The 17249-nt window shown below is 37.1% G+C and overlaps 1 protein-coding gene across 1 annotated transcript in view; it reads left to right on the forward strand.

Annotated features, from left to right (window-relative positions):
- Window positions 1-17249, forward strand: part of STK26 (serine/threonine kinase 26) — a 46911-nt gene that overhangs the window by 17349 nt on the left and 12313 nt on the right. The window contains exon 3 of the mRNA XM_063083741.1: window positions 10057-10287. Coding sequence (XP_062939811.1) covers window positions 10057-10287 — 231 coding nt within the window. The remainder of the gene's footprint in view (window positions 1-10056; window positions 10288-17249) is intronic.

The following is a 17249-nucleotide window of genomic DNA, read 5'->3' on the forward strand; positions in this document are numbered from 1 at the left end:
GAATATTTTATAGTTAGGGCTTGTTATCAATCCCAAGCCATATTTATGTAACATCCTGTCTAGTCAGTAATAATTCTCTTTAATTTTAACATTAATGCTTATGGTTAAACCTGACCCCTGGTTGGATTGTATATTTCTATGTGTCAGCCCAACTAAATGAAAAGAAATGCACAGCAGAGTGATACACAAACCATGGCTCTTTGAGGCCTCTAATCTTTGCATTAGAGTATGAAATCATCCCAGATGCTCCAGGGCATACAGTAGTCCTGTGGCTCTGGTTAAGTGATTGCAATTGTGCTTCTAGAATCAGATTTGCATACACCACTTGTAGACATCTTTGTGTGTGTGGCTACTACCAACTCTTCTTTGGATACAGCTCCATATTATTTCAAGAACTGCTATTTGTAAACTAAAGAGCTCTTCAGTTGAAAGAAAAAGAATCTCCAAGTTGTCACTTTGAAAAGTTTTTATTATGTTAATCACATGTGAGAATAGGGATTGATTTAAAATTTCATACCTATTTTAACATCTTTTGGTTTATTGAATGTAATCTCCCTTGCACCAAAAGTCAGAAATCAAATTGCAAATAAACAGATAACCTCACGCCAGTGATTTCATTTTAGGAGTGCCCCCAGGTAAACACCCTGCAAGCACCCAAGGGCCACAATGTATAAAGCACTGTACTGGGTACCGTGAGGGTACCTGACACTGAGTAAGACAGAGCTTTATCCTAAATGAGCTTACTGTCAAAAATTAAAAGATTACCTCAATGAAAGAGAATGCAAACATAATAAAATGTGTGTTCTAATGGAGGCACAAGTAAAGGGCTGTGGGGAGGCAGAGAATGAAACAATCAATTCTGCTGGGGTAATCAGGTTCCTCTAGGGGGTTGGGAAGGTGTTTATTTTTTAATTAAAGATGCTGGGACTTCCAGAGATGGAGAAGGACAGGCAGAGTATTGTAGACAGAAAATAGCATGAGTCAAAGGCTCAAAAGTAAGAAAATAGAATCATTTCCTAATGGATCATTGCATTTAATTTTGTATGCCTAAGCTGAAGCATTTGGACTTGAGATATGGTAAGATATCTCTGGAATTTTCCCTCTGGGCATTTAGTTTCCTTGGATGTTCAAGTTCTATATTTGGTTAACTATGTTATTTTCTAAATACTACTTTATTTTCTGAATCAATTTAAAGGAGAGGAAGACTAATAGAGCCTTAAGTTCTGTATGAGCTGAAATCCTGGCTCCCCTTGACTTTCTTGGGAACAGTCCCTCATACCTAATGGATCATGGCCAGTGTGAGAGGCAATAGATCCATCTGGACAGCAGCTCACTCTGCTGTTCTTTATCCATCCTTGGCTTCTAGGCCCACTTCATTATAGTGTCAGAGAGTTGGGTCTTGAATGCAGTCTACTAGTGATTCTGAATTTCTTACTGGAACAATGGTATAATACTGTTTATACTTGACATTTGAGCCATTGTGTACCATGTAGTGGTACATGGCCGATGCCAATTCATCCCTTACCTTATGTTTCAAAATTAGGGTTGGCGATTGTTAGTGATAAAGGGAAGGGAACAAAGGGACTTGGCTTTTAATACTTCACAGATTCACACAGTGTCAGAACAGTAAGGGATTTAGAAATCATCAAGTCCACCCCCTCCCTCATTATACAGATGGTAAAGCCGACATCTAATCACTGATTTCTTATAATTTCCTGGATAAGTAAAATTAAGGCAATTTTGCCTGACCTCTCTGCTCTCTTTACCTCTGTAATACTCATGAGAAACCAGACCTCCTTTTTCCTTTGGAATGGCTGTAAGGTCAGAGAGAAATGAGCTAAATGATGCAATGGAATTTGCATCCAGCATTTATTGTGATGATAGCCTTGACTTTTGGTTTATTGAGAGAAGAATGTGATTGTTTGCAGGATGTTTCCTTCCCCTTGCCCATGGGTATAATTAAAGGTTTAAGGGAACTTCAGATCCCAGAGAGTTAGTCAAAAAGACAAAATTGGTTATTTCCTTTATTTTAAGAGGTCTTAGATCCAAAGATGATTTACCTGGCTGAACAAAATAATCTGACATTTCTACTCTCAATTAAAATAACAGGAATGTAAAGCCCCCTGTATCTGGGACATAGAGCTAATAAAAGTGCTGCCTATTATGACTTTGGCTCTTGCTTGATGATTTCTAAGATGAGGGAAGTTATGGTTAAATTTCTTATTCTTTCTGTATTTCACTTTTCTTTAGAAAAATGTGGAATGTGGTAAAGGTGACAATGGAATCAAACAAATGTCACCTTTTTTACCTGGTTGTAAATCAAACCATCTTACAAACATATGTAAAGAACAGCCTTCTTCACATCCCAGAATGTGTGCCACTTGCTTCATTGTTCTTTTCCTCTGATCTGAGCTTAGGTAAAGAGCAGGATGCAAGTTAGGAGCAGAGGAAGCTCTTCTCCTATTCTCTCTTGAGTAGGAGGAATTAAGATGAAGGAATTATCAATTATTCTTTTGTTCTTAAAGATGAAGTAGACTCAAAATTATTAATCAAGAGAGATTCCTCAAACTGCTGTAATTCACGCAGCTATGTCAAAACCTTTTGTGATAATTTTAATGAAGTTATCCTCGACTAAAATATTTGCATTCTAAGTATTTTTTTTCCTTATGAGGTGCATTTAAAAATAGAGATTAAAAAGCACTTATAAATTTAACTTTATTTCTGTCTTGTGAATGCATTTGTCTCATTGCTATGCACAGTATTGCTGAGAGTTTAAGCGGTTGCCTTAAGAGTACAAAATAATACTGTGTGAGACCTTTGACTTTATGCTTTTCCGTTAAGACTAGGGTTGCGGTGCTGCTGCCTCATCCATTTCAAAACTGCCTTTTAAGTGAGGACAGGGACTCAAATGTGAGTTGATAAATGCTGTCTGATGACCATAAGGAAGCCCATGGTTGTTCAAACTACATTTTTGGCTTCATTTCATTTATCTCATTGCATACACGTAAAATCTTTGTGTTGCAAAGGCGAGTAATAATAACGTTTGCGATGTAAAAATGAGTACACCGTAAAAATAGGTAAACTAAGAACATTTTCTTCATACACTCAAATATTTTGAGCTCTTATTTAAACGTGGAAATACAAACTTAAATGACTGACCACCTAAAGAAATTTGACCTCAAGCCAAATTACTCATGTTTAATTTGAAACATATACAGACATACTCAATTTTTATCTTAGTTCTTATTCTGTCATATGCAGAAATATAAATCACAGAGGTCTCTTAAGAATTCCATAGAATTGTATCAGATACTTGTAATATGAACCCGAGGTTGTGCAAAGCAGAGAAATACTCTGCTCATGTCACATTCTTCAAAAGCTTAGGAAAATGTATGGGGGGTTTGTTTTATCCTTCTCATTATTAAAGTAATTTGAGCATTCATATGGTTATTTCAACAATTGTAGACTTACATAAAACCTAGCACAAAATTAACAACTGATGCTAAATATTATTTTTACTCTTGGACAATTCCATCAACTTGTGTGGTATTTTTCATGAACAGAACTGAAAACCTTAGTATAAAGGGTTACTGAAGCCTCCAATAAATCACTGATAAAGCTGGAATTGGGGCTGTTGACTTCCTGACATTGGATCCTATGGGAATCATGATATGGAAGACTATCACTACTTTGCCTCCCACATTCTAGAGGCTAGACCACTCCAGTCTAGTTATTGACATGGAAATAAAAATGGCCTGAGTATAGTAACCCTGCCAGAAAGACAAGGTTATTTACAGATCACTTTTAAGATTATAATAGGAAATATCTGGTAGTTGTACATATATACAGGGGTCAATCCATTGCATAGTGTTTCAAAAATTGTAAGAAATTAATGTCATTTGGACCAACATCTCCCCCCCCCCCCCAACCGCTCCAGCTTCTGGTGACCACCATTCTGCTCTCTAGTTCTATGAGATCAGCTTTTTCAGATTACACATATGAGTGAGATCATGCAGTCTTTCTATGCCTGGCTTATTTCACTTAACATGATGTCCTCCAGGTTATTACATGCTGTCGCAAGTGATTGGTCAAATGATACAAAATTTCAGTTGGATAGGAGGAATAAGTTTTAAATCTGTTGTACAACATGAGTATAGTCAATAACAATATATTGTATTCTTGAAAATGCTAATAAAGTAGACGATAATTATGTGAGGTAATGTGTATGTTAATTAGCTAGATCTAGTCATGCCACAATGTATAGATACTTTAAAACATAATATTGTATGTGATAAGTACAAATAATTTTATCTGTCAATTAAGGAAGAAGGAAGAAATTTTATCATTTGGAGAAAAGGAATATCCTATCTTAAGTTTTTCAAATTCTTTAAATGTTGGGATATTACAAAGTAGATATTACAAAGTAGACATTGGACAATTGTGTGATCTGTTTATGCTAAAAAAATAATTCTGGTTTTATAGCAAAAGGGAGTCTAGTTAAAGTTACAAATAAATTAAGCTGTAGTGAAAGAACCTCAGACACAAGTCAGGAGACCTGTGTTCAAGTTTGAGCTTTGCCACTAATTAAGTACTTTAGATCCGTGAACAATTTGATAACCTCTTTAGGCTACAGTTTTGTCCCTGTAAAAATAAGGAATTTTTTTTAGATGTTTGAATTAGATGTTTACTGGGCTTCTGCTCATCTCAAAGATACCATAATCCAAAACTCTGTATCCCTTCTCAACCTCTCTCTACCTCTACCATTGTTTTGACATAAATGACCTTAAACTTCATAGCTTCCATTTGGTGGGATTGTCCTAAGACACAGCAGGCATACCGTAAATGTTGCTGATGGTGGTGGTAAGGAGTTGGATTAAGTAAAAAAAAAAAAAAAAAAAAAAAAAAGCCAGTGACTGGGGAAGAAGTCAATTGTGCTTGGATCATATCTAGCACTTTAAAAAGATAGTATCCTGTGGTCTTGAACTCAGCAGTACTAAGAGGTATACAGCTGTTGATTTTAATTTTTTTTTTCCTTCTGGCAGTATCTTGATCAGGAAGCACTCAACAGAGTTTTTAGGCAATGATCATAGGGCAAATGAAAAATCTTAACATAGGCAATCATAATAGAACAGTAATGTAATTTGAGGGTAATATTAATCTTATAAGAAAAAGGCAAAGGTCTACAGTGCCAGAAATGAAATGTGTTCCCCAGTCATTCTTCAACATTCTACGCTTTTGCCCCATAATCATACTGTAGGCTCTCCAATATTAACATGTTCTGCTTTTATAGGAATAGTCCAATATAGCTGTAAAATAATCACAACCTTAAAATGGTTGAAACTGGCCAGTGTGGCTATTTCTTACGTGTAATGCTAATGCATTTGAACTCCAGGCTTCTTGGGTGAAACACATACATATGCTTTTTTTAAAAAAATGTATTGGCTGTATAATTGTGACAGTTAATAAAAATGTAAATATGAATATTAATGTTATAAAAATAAATAAAATTTTCTAAAGGTCAATTTTTAAAAAATAATTATTTGAGACTCATGGAGCCACTAGAGAATGGCTTTATTTAGATGTGTTCTACTTGTTATACGATAGGTAATAACAAAGACATGGGAGTAATCCAGAAAAGCATTTCATCCCTAGCTTGGGAGATCTAATCTGAGCAATTTAAATAGGTGTATCTCTAGTTTTTACTACATTGTTAGGCTAAGGTTTTTAGTTACCCCGTGTGATTGTCAGGGCACCCTGTGTTCACTGCATGTCACTCCCGGTATTACCACTTGAAGATTTAAAGGGAGTAAGAGGTCGTCCTTTCTAATAAGCTTTGATGTCATAAGCACATTCTTTGCTCTTCATTTCCTGTAATACCTCTCCTCATGTGTAAGTCACTGATAGGCCTACACACAGGCCAGTCTTTGTAAAGCGCAAAAAGTTATCTTATAGCTGAGAGCATTCATTGTTTAGGCTTTATTAAGGTAGGGAGGCAAGGGCAAAACCTAGTGAGTTCAGCCTTGCTCAGCTTGGTTATTGGTTCCTGAAGGTTCTTTCAGGAACCTGAGCTCAACCCTTTATGGTCAAGTACTCTGAGAAATCTACCTTCTCTTCCTTAAACCTATTATTATGTTTTCACTCTCAGTCCCATACTGGAGGTCTTAGCTAGCTCAGATTCAAAGAGATAGATTCTTTACCTTTGGTTCTTTCACAACTTTGTCTCTCTAGGTCTCCATTCTACTACAACTCCAAGGCTGATTCTAATTCTGTCTAAGATTTTCTTGTTTCCCCTGGCTGCTCATTTCCAATGCCCCCTTCTACCATTTGGACCCATTTTCTCCTAGCTAACTAGATGTAAACTTTTACCCTTCTTCAGTGTTGGTTGTTAGCCTCAAAACTCTGTCATCAATCACATCTTAACCTATTATATAGCCTATAGATTGCACATAGACTGTGTTGGGCAAAAACAATGTTTAAGAATACACACACACAAAGAGCATGGGCTGTGTCGCTTATTTCTGACAAATATTACATTTCTAATCTTGAGAATAAGTACTAATTATAGAGATGTGTCCTTACAAGAAGTATTGCATACTTAATTTTAAAAATATAGGTACATGTACATAAATACCAAAGACCTATTGGTTTTATTTTAATCCCTGAGTTGTTCGCTTTTAGTGCGCAGAATTAGATGAGACCCATATGCTTCCCTCGGAAAAAATAGAGATAGTGAGTTCCCTCTAGTCAAGGTTACAAATTTTACATCTGTCTGCTCAGTGGTTCCCAAATGCTGATCTCAAGACTGGTGCCAAAATAACTACATAGGAATCATTTGGGGTGCTTTTTTAAAAAAAAATATTGATTGCAGGGTCCCAATCTCAGATATCCTGAATCAGTAGTTTGGGAGTGAAGTCTAGAGAGCTGCATTTTTAAAGTTATACAGGTGATTCTGATATACAGCCAGGAAGGGAGAGCACTTACAGAAACTGTGAGTTCTCCCAGCCTTCTGTTTGTGTGGTTTAAGTATCCAAGAAGCCTTCCTCCATCAGCCACTGACTTTTTACAGGAGACAAGCAAGATGTTCACCTTACATTTTTCCCTTCTGGACTTCTTGAGAGTATTTCCCTACTGAATAGTTGTTGTTATGGTTGTTTCAGTAGTAATGATACCGTCTGTCTAGGACTTTGTAACAGTGTACTCGTACCTGAAGGGTGTAGATTCAAGTCAAAGAACAGGTAATGCAGGTTAAGGAATAATGCGCGTGTCCTGAGGTGGATCTATGAGGTTTTCATTTTCACAGTCCCATTTTTGGTGGGGCATGTAGAAATTGTCTGCCATAGTTGTAAACCAATATGAAGTTAATTTAGCAGTCTCTCCTATTTGCTGCTACAGAACTTAGAGCTCCTTCCTGGGCTACAGCTTTGAGAAGGCAATGCAAACACACATACCGTAATAAATCATAATTTTACGGTAGAGATAAAAAGATCTAGAAATTTTAATATTCTTAAAAGAATATTTAATTTTGGTGGAGAGGAAGCTGACTTGACCTGATTTTCTTAGAAGCACCAAAGAACAATGGGAAAGATTGGGCAAACCAGCTTCTTTATAAAGGTGTTTTTTTTACAAAACTGCATTACTTGGGATGTTTACCATTTATTTACTTGATTTTTGCCTTTGTACTAAATAAAAACAGGAAGGAAATTTGTCTAAATAAAGACAGGATACATTGGTTTAAGATGGTGAAAGGGGAATTAGAACTTGGGTATTATCTATCATGTGTTCAGTAATTAGTAAAGGGGGCAGGGATCTATATCTCTCAGACAGTTAGGGAAGTGAGTGAAACTTGTAAAAACTTGTTCTCATGATTCCCTCCAATCTGAAAATTGGTGTTTTGCATGAGAAATTTTAGACCCCAAATAAAAGAATAGAAAGTACGTTGTGTAAATGATGGATCTTTCTCTTTTTCTGTCTCCAAATTGCTAGTCCTCTATTTAAAAATCTTAAACTATATTCATGAGTTAGAATTCACTTCAGAGCTTCTTTAAAATGCAAAATGTGACTTGGTTTTTAAATCTTTGATTTATATATTTGCAGGAATCCATTTATTATAGAAAGCACGGAACAGCTGTATCCTCCCTGGGGATGATTGTTTCAGTCAAATCCTTTTAAAACACTAATTAGGAAAACTAGGATTTAATTTTTGTTTCTTAACAGAAGAGTCTCGTTATAAACTTAGTGAATACACACACCTCCCAGAGTGTGTTATCAAAAGGCACATGCAAAGGTACTTCAAAAAGTTCATGTAAAGATTCGTTTTATCTTTTAATACTATTTTTTCCACAAACTTTTTGACATACCCTCATACTATGTATTTTTAAATCAATGATATATTTCCAAAATTTAGAACTATTTTGCAGCTGTATCAGAAAAACTGAAGAACTCTTTTTCCCAAGTCCACTGAATTTAGGAAGTTGTAGGGAGGTGAACCCATCACCAAGCTATTTGGTGGGTATTTTTGCAACATGGTACTAGAAAGACAAGCTCCATGACAAAAGTAGGAAGAGGTAACTGTGGGTTAGCCACTATGTAATGGTTATCACAATGAAGTACAGTGTCTTGGTAAGAGAGAACACCAAGGAAATCAAAGGAGCATTTGCAGCCTCCTGTAAGTCTCAACTACATTTAAATACCCATATGGGAAGCTCGAGATATGTTTATTTCATGTGGGTATTGGAGGTGGGTGCGGATATATAAGTAGCTTGCAATGTCAAAGAGACTACTACATGGAAAGGGCATCTTTTAGAAATGGAAAAAAATCCAATCTAGGAGAATGGGGAAGCTTATAAGGTAAACAGGTCATGTGCAAACTTTATTTTAGGCAGGCTGAACAAAGAGAACTTGGTGAAATTCTTTAAAAGCAGTCGTAAGTTTTGAAGTTACCTCAAAAGGAAGCAGTTTACTGGAGGGAATAGTGTGTCTATTTGGTGATCATGGTGCAAAGAACTTGATAAGAGAAAAATAATAAACTTTAATGGCCTCTTTATCTAATAAAGATATAAGGGACATGCTAACTCCATAATTGTCTCCTGAAATTGAGGATGAGGTGAAACTGGTAAAACTATAGTAAATAAGCAGATGTTATAGGTTCAATTGACAAATTAGATATACATAGCTCACCAGAACTAGATAGCATCCTCCTATATTTTGAAGAAACTCAAAGTAAAGGTTAAGAATAATAAATCACATAAGTGTAATTTAATAATGTGCTTTTTAATTCAAAATTTGTTTATTACAAGATAAAGAATATTTCTGAATCAGAAAAGGACAGTGAATTTGTAAATATAAGTCATACCTATACACTTGTTAACTGAAAAAGCTACATTTGATTCCAGATTTTATTGTTAGCAAAGTGTTAACTTATTCTGGATCCCCACTGTGAGTTGATTTGTGGAAGTTCAACATATTACTGTTTCCTCATGAGTACTAGCAATTGTAATAAAGGCATAGAATCTTATTTCACCCATTGATGAGAAAATTACATATGGATAGGATTCCGAGTAAAACTTGTAAATCCTTGAGTCTTTGGGGTTCAGTGTTGTTTAGATGGTGGTTTGGAAGTGCAGTTGGGGTGATTAAGATGTCTGAGTTGGAGACAGAGAAGGAGAGTTAAAAGGTGATATTGTCAGAATGTTAGAATTTTAAATGATTCACCTTAACTTAGGCATTCTCTCACTATTGCTACATTTGCATTAATGTGCAAACTGTGTACTGTGTGCATCTGCTTTATTCCAAAAAGGCACCAGAGACATTTGCTTTATGGGATTGTTTTTGGTAGCAGGATCAGCTAAGCCAAGTTAGTGTGGGTGATCCAGTAGACTACGGACTAGCTGGCTGTTTGGGATTATAATTGTTCTAACAAAGCACATGTGGAGAATCAAAGGAGTCTGTACGCTTTTTAAAAGTGTGTTACTGTCTTATGTGATTTATTTTCCTTCATTTAAAAAAAATTTGATTCAAAACATTTGTGTTCTTTCTTTTTTTCCCCCTGCCCCTTAGAATAATATAGCTGATCCAGAAGAATTGTTCACAAAATTAGAACGCATTGGGAAAGGCTCATTTGGAGAAGTTTTCAAAGGAATTGATAATCGTACCCAGCAAGTGGTTGCTATTAAAATCATAGATCTCGAGGAAGCCGAAGATGAAATAGAAGACATTCAGCAAGAAATAACTGTTTTGAGTCAGTGTGACAGCTCATATGTAACAAAATACTATGGGTCATATTTAAAGGTAATGTGTGTGCTGTATTATTTAAGTCATAAGGTATTTTCATTATAAGTTTTTCTTTTTAATTCTATTTTTTGAAAGGCAATGTCTTAAATTAGGATTTGGCAGTCTTTGGCCTCCAGGCAGTATCCAGCTCCGTTTATAGAGCCAAATAAACCGCTGTTAGATTTAGCAGCTGTATCCTGAATGCATCCCAGTACTCAGCTGCACCCTTTTTCCACACCTGAACTTTTGATGGAGGAGCAGAAATGCAGCTGGTCCTTGAGACATATCCGTTCTCAGGAAAGAACTGTCCCCCTGGGTTTCCACACACTTTTCTCAATAGTCCAGTTTGTCTCAACCTCAGAATTGATGGATTATGTAAGTGTGTCACTTATTCTATTGAGTTATGATAGTTATTTACATATTTTCTCTCCCACCAGGTTGTGAGTACCTTGATGGTAAGGAGTTTAAGCTTAACCAGTCTTGGTTTTTACATCACTTAGCACAGAGTATAGTACATGTTAAGCACATGATAAATATTTGTTAAAATGGAATTAAGTGGAATAATATCTGTTCCCCCCACCAAAAAAAAAAAAGTTGGAATTTTGATGGTTCCATGATCATGAAGTTAGCAGACACCTAAAGTTCCAGCAGATGGAGATGTTACTGCATAACAGAAAACTTTTTGGTTAGTAAAACCCAAAAGTTCTTGGGTTTAAGAGTTAGAAGTCAGGATTTGTTTCTATTGAAATGTGAAGAATAAGTAGCTAGAAAACTCTAGCTAAGGTTAGAGTTTAAATTATTTTAAAATTAAAATTGTTTATCGCCATGTTGAAATTTTTCAAAGGGAGGCCGTATTAGATCTTTGCCTTTCATGGTTTATAAAAGGGGAATGGGTGGTGGTTGTTGATCGATCTGTAGGCCAACAAGGTGTGTTTATAATTCATTAAGCTGTTGGCCTGCATAAAATTAATGCTATCTTTTTATGTTCTGCGGACCAAATAAACCCTAGGATATCTGTCTGTATGTTTTTCAAATAACATGTCTTCAGATTCACAGATGATTTCTTCTGCTTGATCAGTTCTGCTGTTGATGCTCATTATTGCATTTCTCATTTTATTTTTTGGCTCCAGAACTACTGTTGTTGTTGTTGTTGTTGTTGTTGTTGTTGTTGTTGTTGTTGTTGTTGTTGTTTTTAATGATTTAATCTTTCTGTTAAATTTTCCAGATTTCAGTGAATTGTGTCTTAGCGTTTTCTTGATGTTTGTTTAGCTTGCTTCACACAATTATTTTGAATTCTTGGTCAGGCAGTTTGTATATTTCCATTTATTAGGAGTCGGCTACTGAGAAATCATTGTTCTTTCCTCGGTGAGATGTCTCCTTGGTTTTTCATGTTCCTTGCTGTCTTGAAGGTGATGTGTGAGCATTCGGTGGAGCAGACACCTCTTCAGACGTTACTGGCTGGTTTCAGTGTGGAAAGATCTTCCCCTGCCATAGGGTGTGAAGGAAAGGGTGGAGTGCACGCATGCGCAGAGAGACCTTGGTGCTGAGCGCGGGTGCCCGCAGTGTGCGCATGCGCAGAGAGACCTTGGCTCAGGGCCAGTGGGAGGTATCTGTGTCCAGCGGTAGCTCCAGTATCTGATCTGTAGGTGGGTGCGGTGCAATCACCGAGGGGGTCTGGCGTCTGGAGCGCAGGCTGGCTTTCAGTGGCAGATGAGTGGGTGATGAGCGTGGGCACGCTTAGAAAGACCTTGGCTCTTGGCGGGGTGCGAGCTAGCTCCAAGACTGAAGCGTGGTTGGGCACAGGCCAGCCTAACTTGGATTTCAGAAGCTTGCATGGTCTTGGAGAAGGGCAAATGGCTCTCCAGGTGGCTCAGTAGCATCTGCTTCTTGGGGCTGGGGAAGCAGGGGTTGGGTAGACATGTCTTCTCTCCGGGGTTTCCCAGTGGAAATGGCTGTTGGATACCTAAGTAGCAAGAGACGCCAGTGTCCTCTGAGGAGCAGGCTGCTGGGGACCACAGTGCTTCCTACTGCCTGGTGATGCCACAGCCTCTGCCTTTCTTCTTTGTTCCTAGCCATCTCGTGGCGTCTGAGGTATGCTAATCTCTCTCTCTGTCTCTCTCTCTCCCTCCCTCCCTCCCTCCCTCCCTCCCTCCCTCCTCTGTGTTGCTGCAGATGCTGCAGATTCTTAAATGGGCCCTTGAGCCCTCCCAGGGTTATTTTGGTTTGTGGATAGTTGTCTATGTTTATTTTTTCTGGAATGATGAAGGCTGGTATCTCTTACTCCTCCGTCTTGGTAACCCCACTCCGTCATGCTTTTCTTGATCTATCTGTATCTGTATTAGTAAATACTGATGTAGAAGTTTATCATCAATTTCACTGCCTTTTTACAAAGCCTGATTTATTCTAATATTACATGAATTAGATGAATGTGGAATGAATGCACAGTGGAATGAATCATTAAAGAGCCAAACAGCCACTGAGTCATACGCTGTACTAGGTGATGAAGATATAAAAATGAACAACTCACTCCTCCTGTCGAGCTCACAGTCCAGTATTGTACTAAAATGGTGCTCATTTTATATTTAAAGTATGTACAAGGTACAGATGAAGCACAAATAAGCAAGTAGTCACTTCTGCCCTTTTCAGGGGTGATGTGAAGAAAAGGCCTCTAAGAGGAGGTGATAATGCTGGTAATTTCCGTTCAATTTGAGCACTTATTTCCAAGTGTTAGCTGTTACTCTGTTTTACTGCATACATAATGTTTGGTCTTTTGTGGCATAATTTTGCTTTCATATTTGTTCCCTAAAAATCTAATTTAGCAGGTCATATTCTTTTTTAGAAATCTTACGAGTGATCACTCAGTCTCAGTTTTAAGTCCCCATCCTAAATCCCATAACAGGCTTGGTTGCAGGCAGCCCCAGGAATATGGAATATGGGTGGGTGGGTGTGGGTGTGGGTGTGGGTGTGTGTGTGTGTGTGTGTGTGTGTGTGTGTTATTTGCTCATTCTGGTTTACTCTTTCTGGATTGTATCCTGGTAATTCCAGACCCACTCTAGAGCAAACCTGAACCCTTGCTATTTTTAGGCACCTGTAACAGATAAGCTATTTTTGGTGACTGACTTAAAATATTAAATAAGCCCTATTTAAAATGGGCTATTCAATATTATACTGAAAACCAGTACTGATATGGTGTTGGCCATTTTACTGGTTGCTTATAGCCTTTGTTTATTCATATTCAGTACTCAGGAAAAGTGAATTGCAGCTCGGTTTGTATTTTTATTCCTAAGATTTCACTTTTTTAAAAATGCCCCCAGCACAGTAGTATACATGTACTAATTCCCAGTAGTTACTTAGTCTTTAAATAAATATAAACTATTTTTTTGTTTTGTACCGAATCTTGATAATAGAATGTCATACCATACCAGTCAGTGATATGAAACCATTGTCCAAGATGTCTTCTTGAAGGATTAAACTGAATAATTTTTATCTCCTTTACTCATCATTAGTTAAAATCTGTGACTATTTTGAATAACATGTTGTTTCATAATAAAACAGTAGAAATGCACATCTGGTTGATACTGATATTAATTTGTGTACCAAATCTACTTAAAGTAAATACATATGTGTATATATACATATATCCCTCTATACAGATGTACGTATATACACAGAGAAAGAGAAGATGATCTTATAACCTTTTCATACATACTATTTAAATCACTCTCTTAAATTGACCAACTCATTTATTTTCCATTTATATTAAAATGTAGTGTGACTGTGTGGGCTTGCACTTTTTTTCTTAACTAAAGTCACATCAAACATAACAGGGTTCTGTTTAATGCAGTCGACATGATTCAAGGCCACGTCCTATTCGTATCATCAGGGAACTGCATTATCAGTCGACTTATGTACGTGGCCCGTCCTTCCATTTCAGGTGACATGGGGGATTTTGTGAGTCAGGTTAATTGAGCAAAGTAGGATATGGGTTTTTCTCAGGTTGTCATTACACAGGATATCATACATAACCAAGACCTCACTGTAAACTGGAGGAAAAGGTTATTGCATTCGGGAGAAAATTATATACTCTCTGAAAGTACATGCAGTTGTAATGATTTCCCTGAGACATGCAAAAATGTACTACGTACTCATTTTGACTGAGCTCACTGTACAACTTCATTTTTAAAAACAAGAGTGAAAACCAGACAAACACATCAGTATGACCACAGTGTTTTCCTTTAATTTTAGCTCACTGCAGATTTTCTTGACAGACAAAGTTAGTCTTTATGAAGAGTGCTAAAATAAGCAAACCCTTCCCTTCTGATCTCATAATATTAGAAGAATCTTTTATAATCTTTAAATATTTTTCTAGTTCAATGTAAATCTTAAAATGAAGCTCAGTCAGGCATGGAGTAGAATTTGAATCATGCCTTTATTTGCTGTTGAAAATTGCCTTTAGATTTCTGTTTATGTTAAGAAAATATTGCCTCTCCCCACACCACTACCAATATGTCCAAAAAAAGAACTGAATGAATGAAATAAAATATTCCAGAACAGAGTCTGTACAGTTCTGTGGCCTTATCATCATTTTTTGCTGAAACTTTGTGTGTGCTTACATATACAGTGTGCTCAATGTCCCTGGAATAGTCTTTTCTTTTTAAAATTATTTTGGTGTTTTGTTATAAAAAGTTGAAGGAAATCAAGGACAGAAAAAATTTTCTCCTTCTTAAAATGTTCTTTTCTCAAAATAAGAATAGGTTTAAGCTTAACATAATGCACATCTAAGAAGCCTCATGTTAGATTCGATTCAACAGACATTTATTATACTGAGTGCTGACTATGTGTGTTCTTCTCATTCTGCATATTTGCCCTGGTCAGTCTCATCCACTTTATTTTGACCACTTCTGAATTCATGTTTCTGGTTCCAGCCTCTTTCCTCAGCCCCAGATACGTATTTCTAACTTGTCTCACATTACTTATCTATGGGTACATCGAGTGCAATAACCCGAAAACTGGGGAGGTAGCATTTGAACTAGGTCTTGAATGTGATTTTGGTGGGGGTGGGGTATGGACAAGGCATTCCAAACTAGAAGAAAACAGTTCAGAAATGGTACTGTTTTTAACCATATCTAGGCAAGATCTCTACTGTCCCTTGCTATGCTGTAAAATCTTATGTTCTGTGATTTTTTTAATTGTAGTAAAGTACTCTTAACATAAAATTTACCATTTCAGCCATTTTTAAGTGTACAGTTCTGTGGCATTAAATACACTCACATTTTTACACAGTCACCACCACCATCCATCTCCAGAACATCTTTACCAAGTGAAACTCTACCCATTAAACAGTAACTCCCCATTCCCCCCTCTACACGGTCCTTGGCCCCTACCATTCTGCCTTCTGTCTGTATGAATTTGGCTACTCCAAGTACCTCATATAAGTGGAACTGTATTTATCCTTTTGTGACTGGCTTATTTCAATTATCCATGCTGGTTTATTTGGTCAATGTTATGATTGGCTGTTGGATTAACAGACTAACCCACTTAATTCAACATGTATATAGTACAAATAATGCTCTCTCAAATACATATAATGGGTGCTTTTTCTATGGACAAGTGAATTCCAAGTTCCACAGTGACATTTCGTCCCCTTTTGGCCAGTGTCTGCTTTAGTGGTAAACAATTGAGGTTCAAAGGCCTCATGGGGTGACAAAGTTGATACTTTAGACACCAGTAATTTGTTAACAGTAGGCCACAGCTCCTTCCCATTAATGAGTACAACTCTAGAGCAGTTACTCTTTAGGCATTCTGCATTTGGGAACAATTTCCTAACCCCTGACTGGCCATCCATGTTGATGGAAGACTTTAAACTTATTCCTTCGACACATTGTTCAAATGTGTGGATCCTTTTATAAGTGGAGAAGTGGAGTTTTTCCTTCAGGGACTTCCTATGTCTAAACGTTCTGGGTTTATGTTTATGGTTTACAGTCACTTGGCTCTTTTGGAATTGTAAACCACTACGTAGATACCATCTTAGCCTTTTAAATTATTTAAGAAGCAAACCAAACACACTTATTTGCATTCTCCAACACTAACACCTTTTTACTACCAATCAAAGATAGAAGTTGTTGTCCCCCAAAATAACAGGATCATAGTGTCTAGTTTTTTTTTGTTTTGTTTGTGATTGGTGCTTTCATTGAGCTGTTGAGAACTGCTGTGGGCAAGGAACTGGTAAGAAGAGCCTCTGTGGGTTAAGCTTCCTTGAGCAGCGAGGAGCCCCACCCGCTCGCCATTCCCACCAGTGCCCACTTAGGACCCATGGCTGCCTAGCAGTCTTCTGAATGTTCAGATCTATGGCTGTCCTGCAGTAAGGCTTGTCATCAGAAGTGGCAGTCAAAATGAGGCAGCTAGAAAAGCTATCAGGTAGCTCTGGTCCCCTGCCTGTCTCAGAGAAGTCCTAGTTCCACTAAACAGCTTGCTTGCTGGTAGGAAGGCTTATTTTCAGATCTGGAAGTTGCTTAGTCGTAACTTTAATAACTCATTAGTATATACTGCTTGTAAAGCCAGATTTCAAGCTTTCTATGAATACTTTTCAGTGACACAAAGACAGTAAATTTCCTTATTGAATTGGTACAAACAAAAAAGCACACCTTGTTTTTAACTTGGAAAACAGGTGCTTTCATTCATGCAGAACTGCAAAACAGATAAACATGTTTTATAAGATCTTTTTCCTTTAAATGTCAGATGAGTGGGAAGCTTTCTGAATTCATATGTTAGAGTACAGCACTTGTTAGAAACAAGCGTGGCCAAAGAAAAACTTCTTAAGCTGTACGCCGTTGTAAGACCACTTTTTTCTTCTCATGAAAAAAGTATACATCAGGTTCTCCGTTCTCAGGTTCTGAGTGCCTAATTTGTATACATAAATATGAGTTCCATGAAGCACTCGTAGAACTGCTCCTCTTCCCTCCCTGCTATTGTGGGTATTT

Source organism: Cynocephalus volans, chromosome X (assembly GCF_027409185.1).
Source record: "Cynocephalus volans isolate mCynVol1 chromosome X, mCynVol1.pri, whole genome shotgun sequence".
Lineage (NCBI taxonomy): Eukaryota > Metazoa > Chordata > Mammalia > Dermoptera > Cynocephalidae > Cynocephalus > Cynocephalus volans.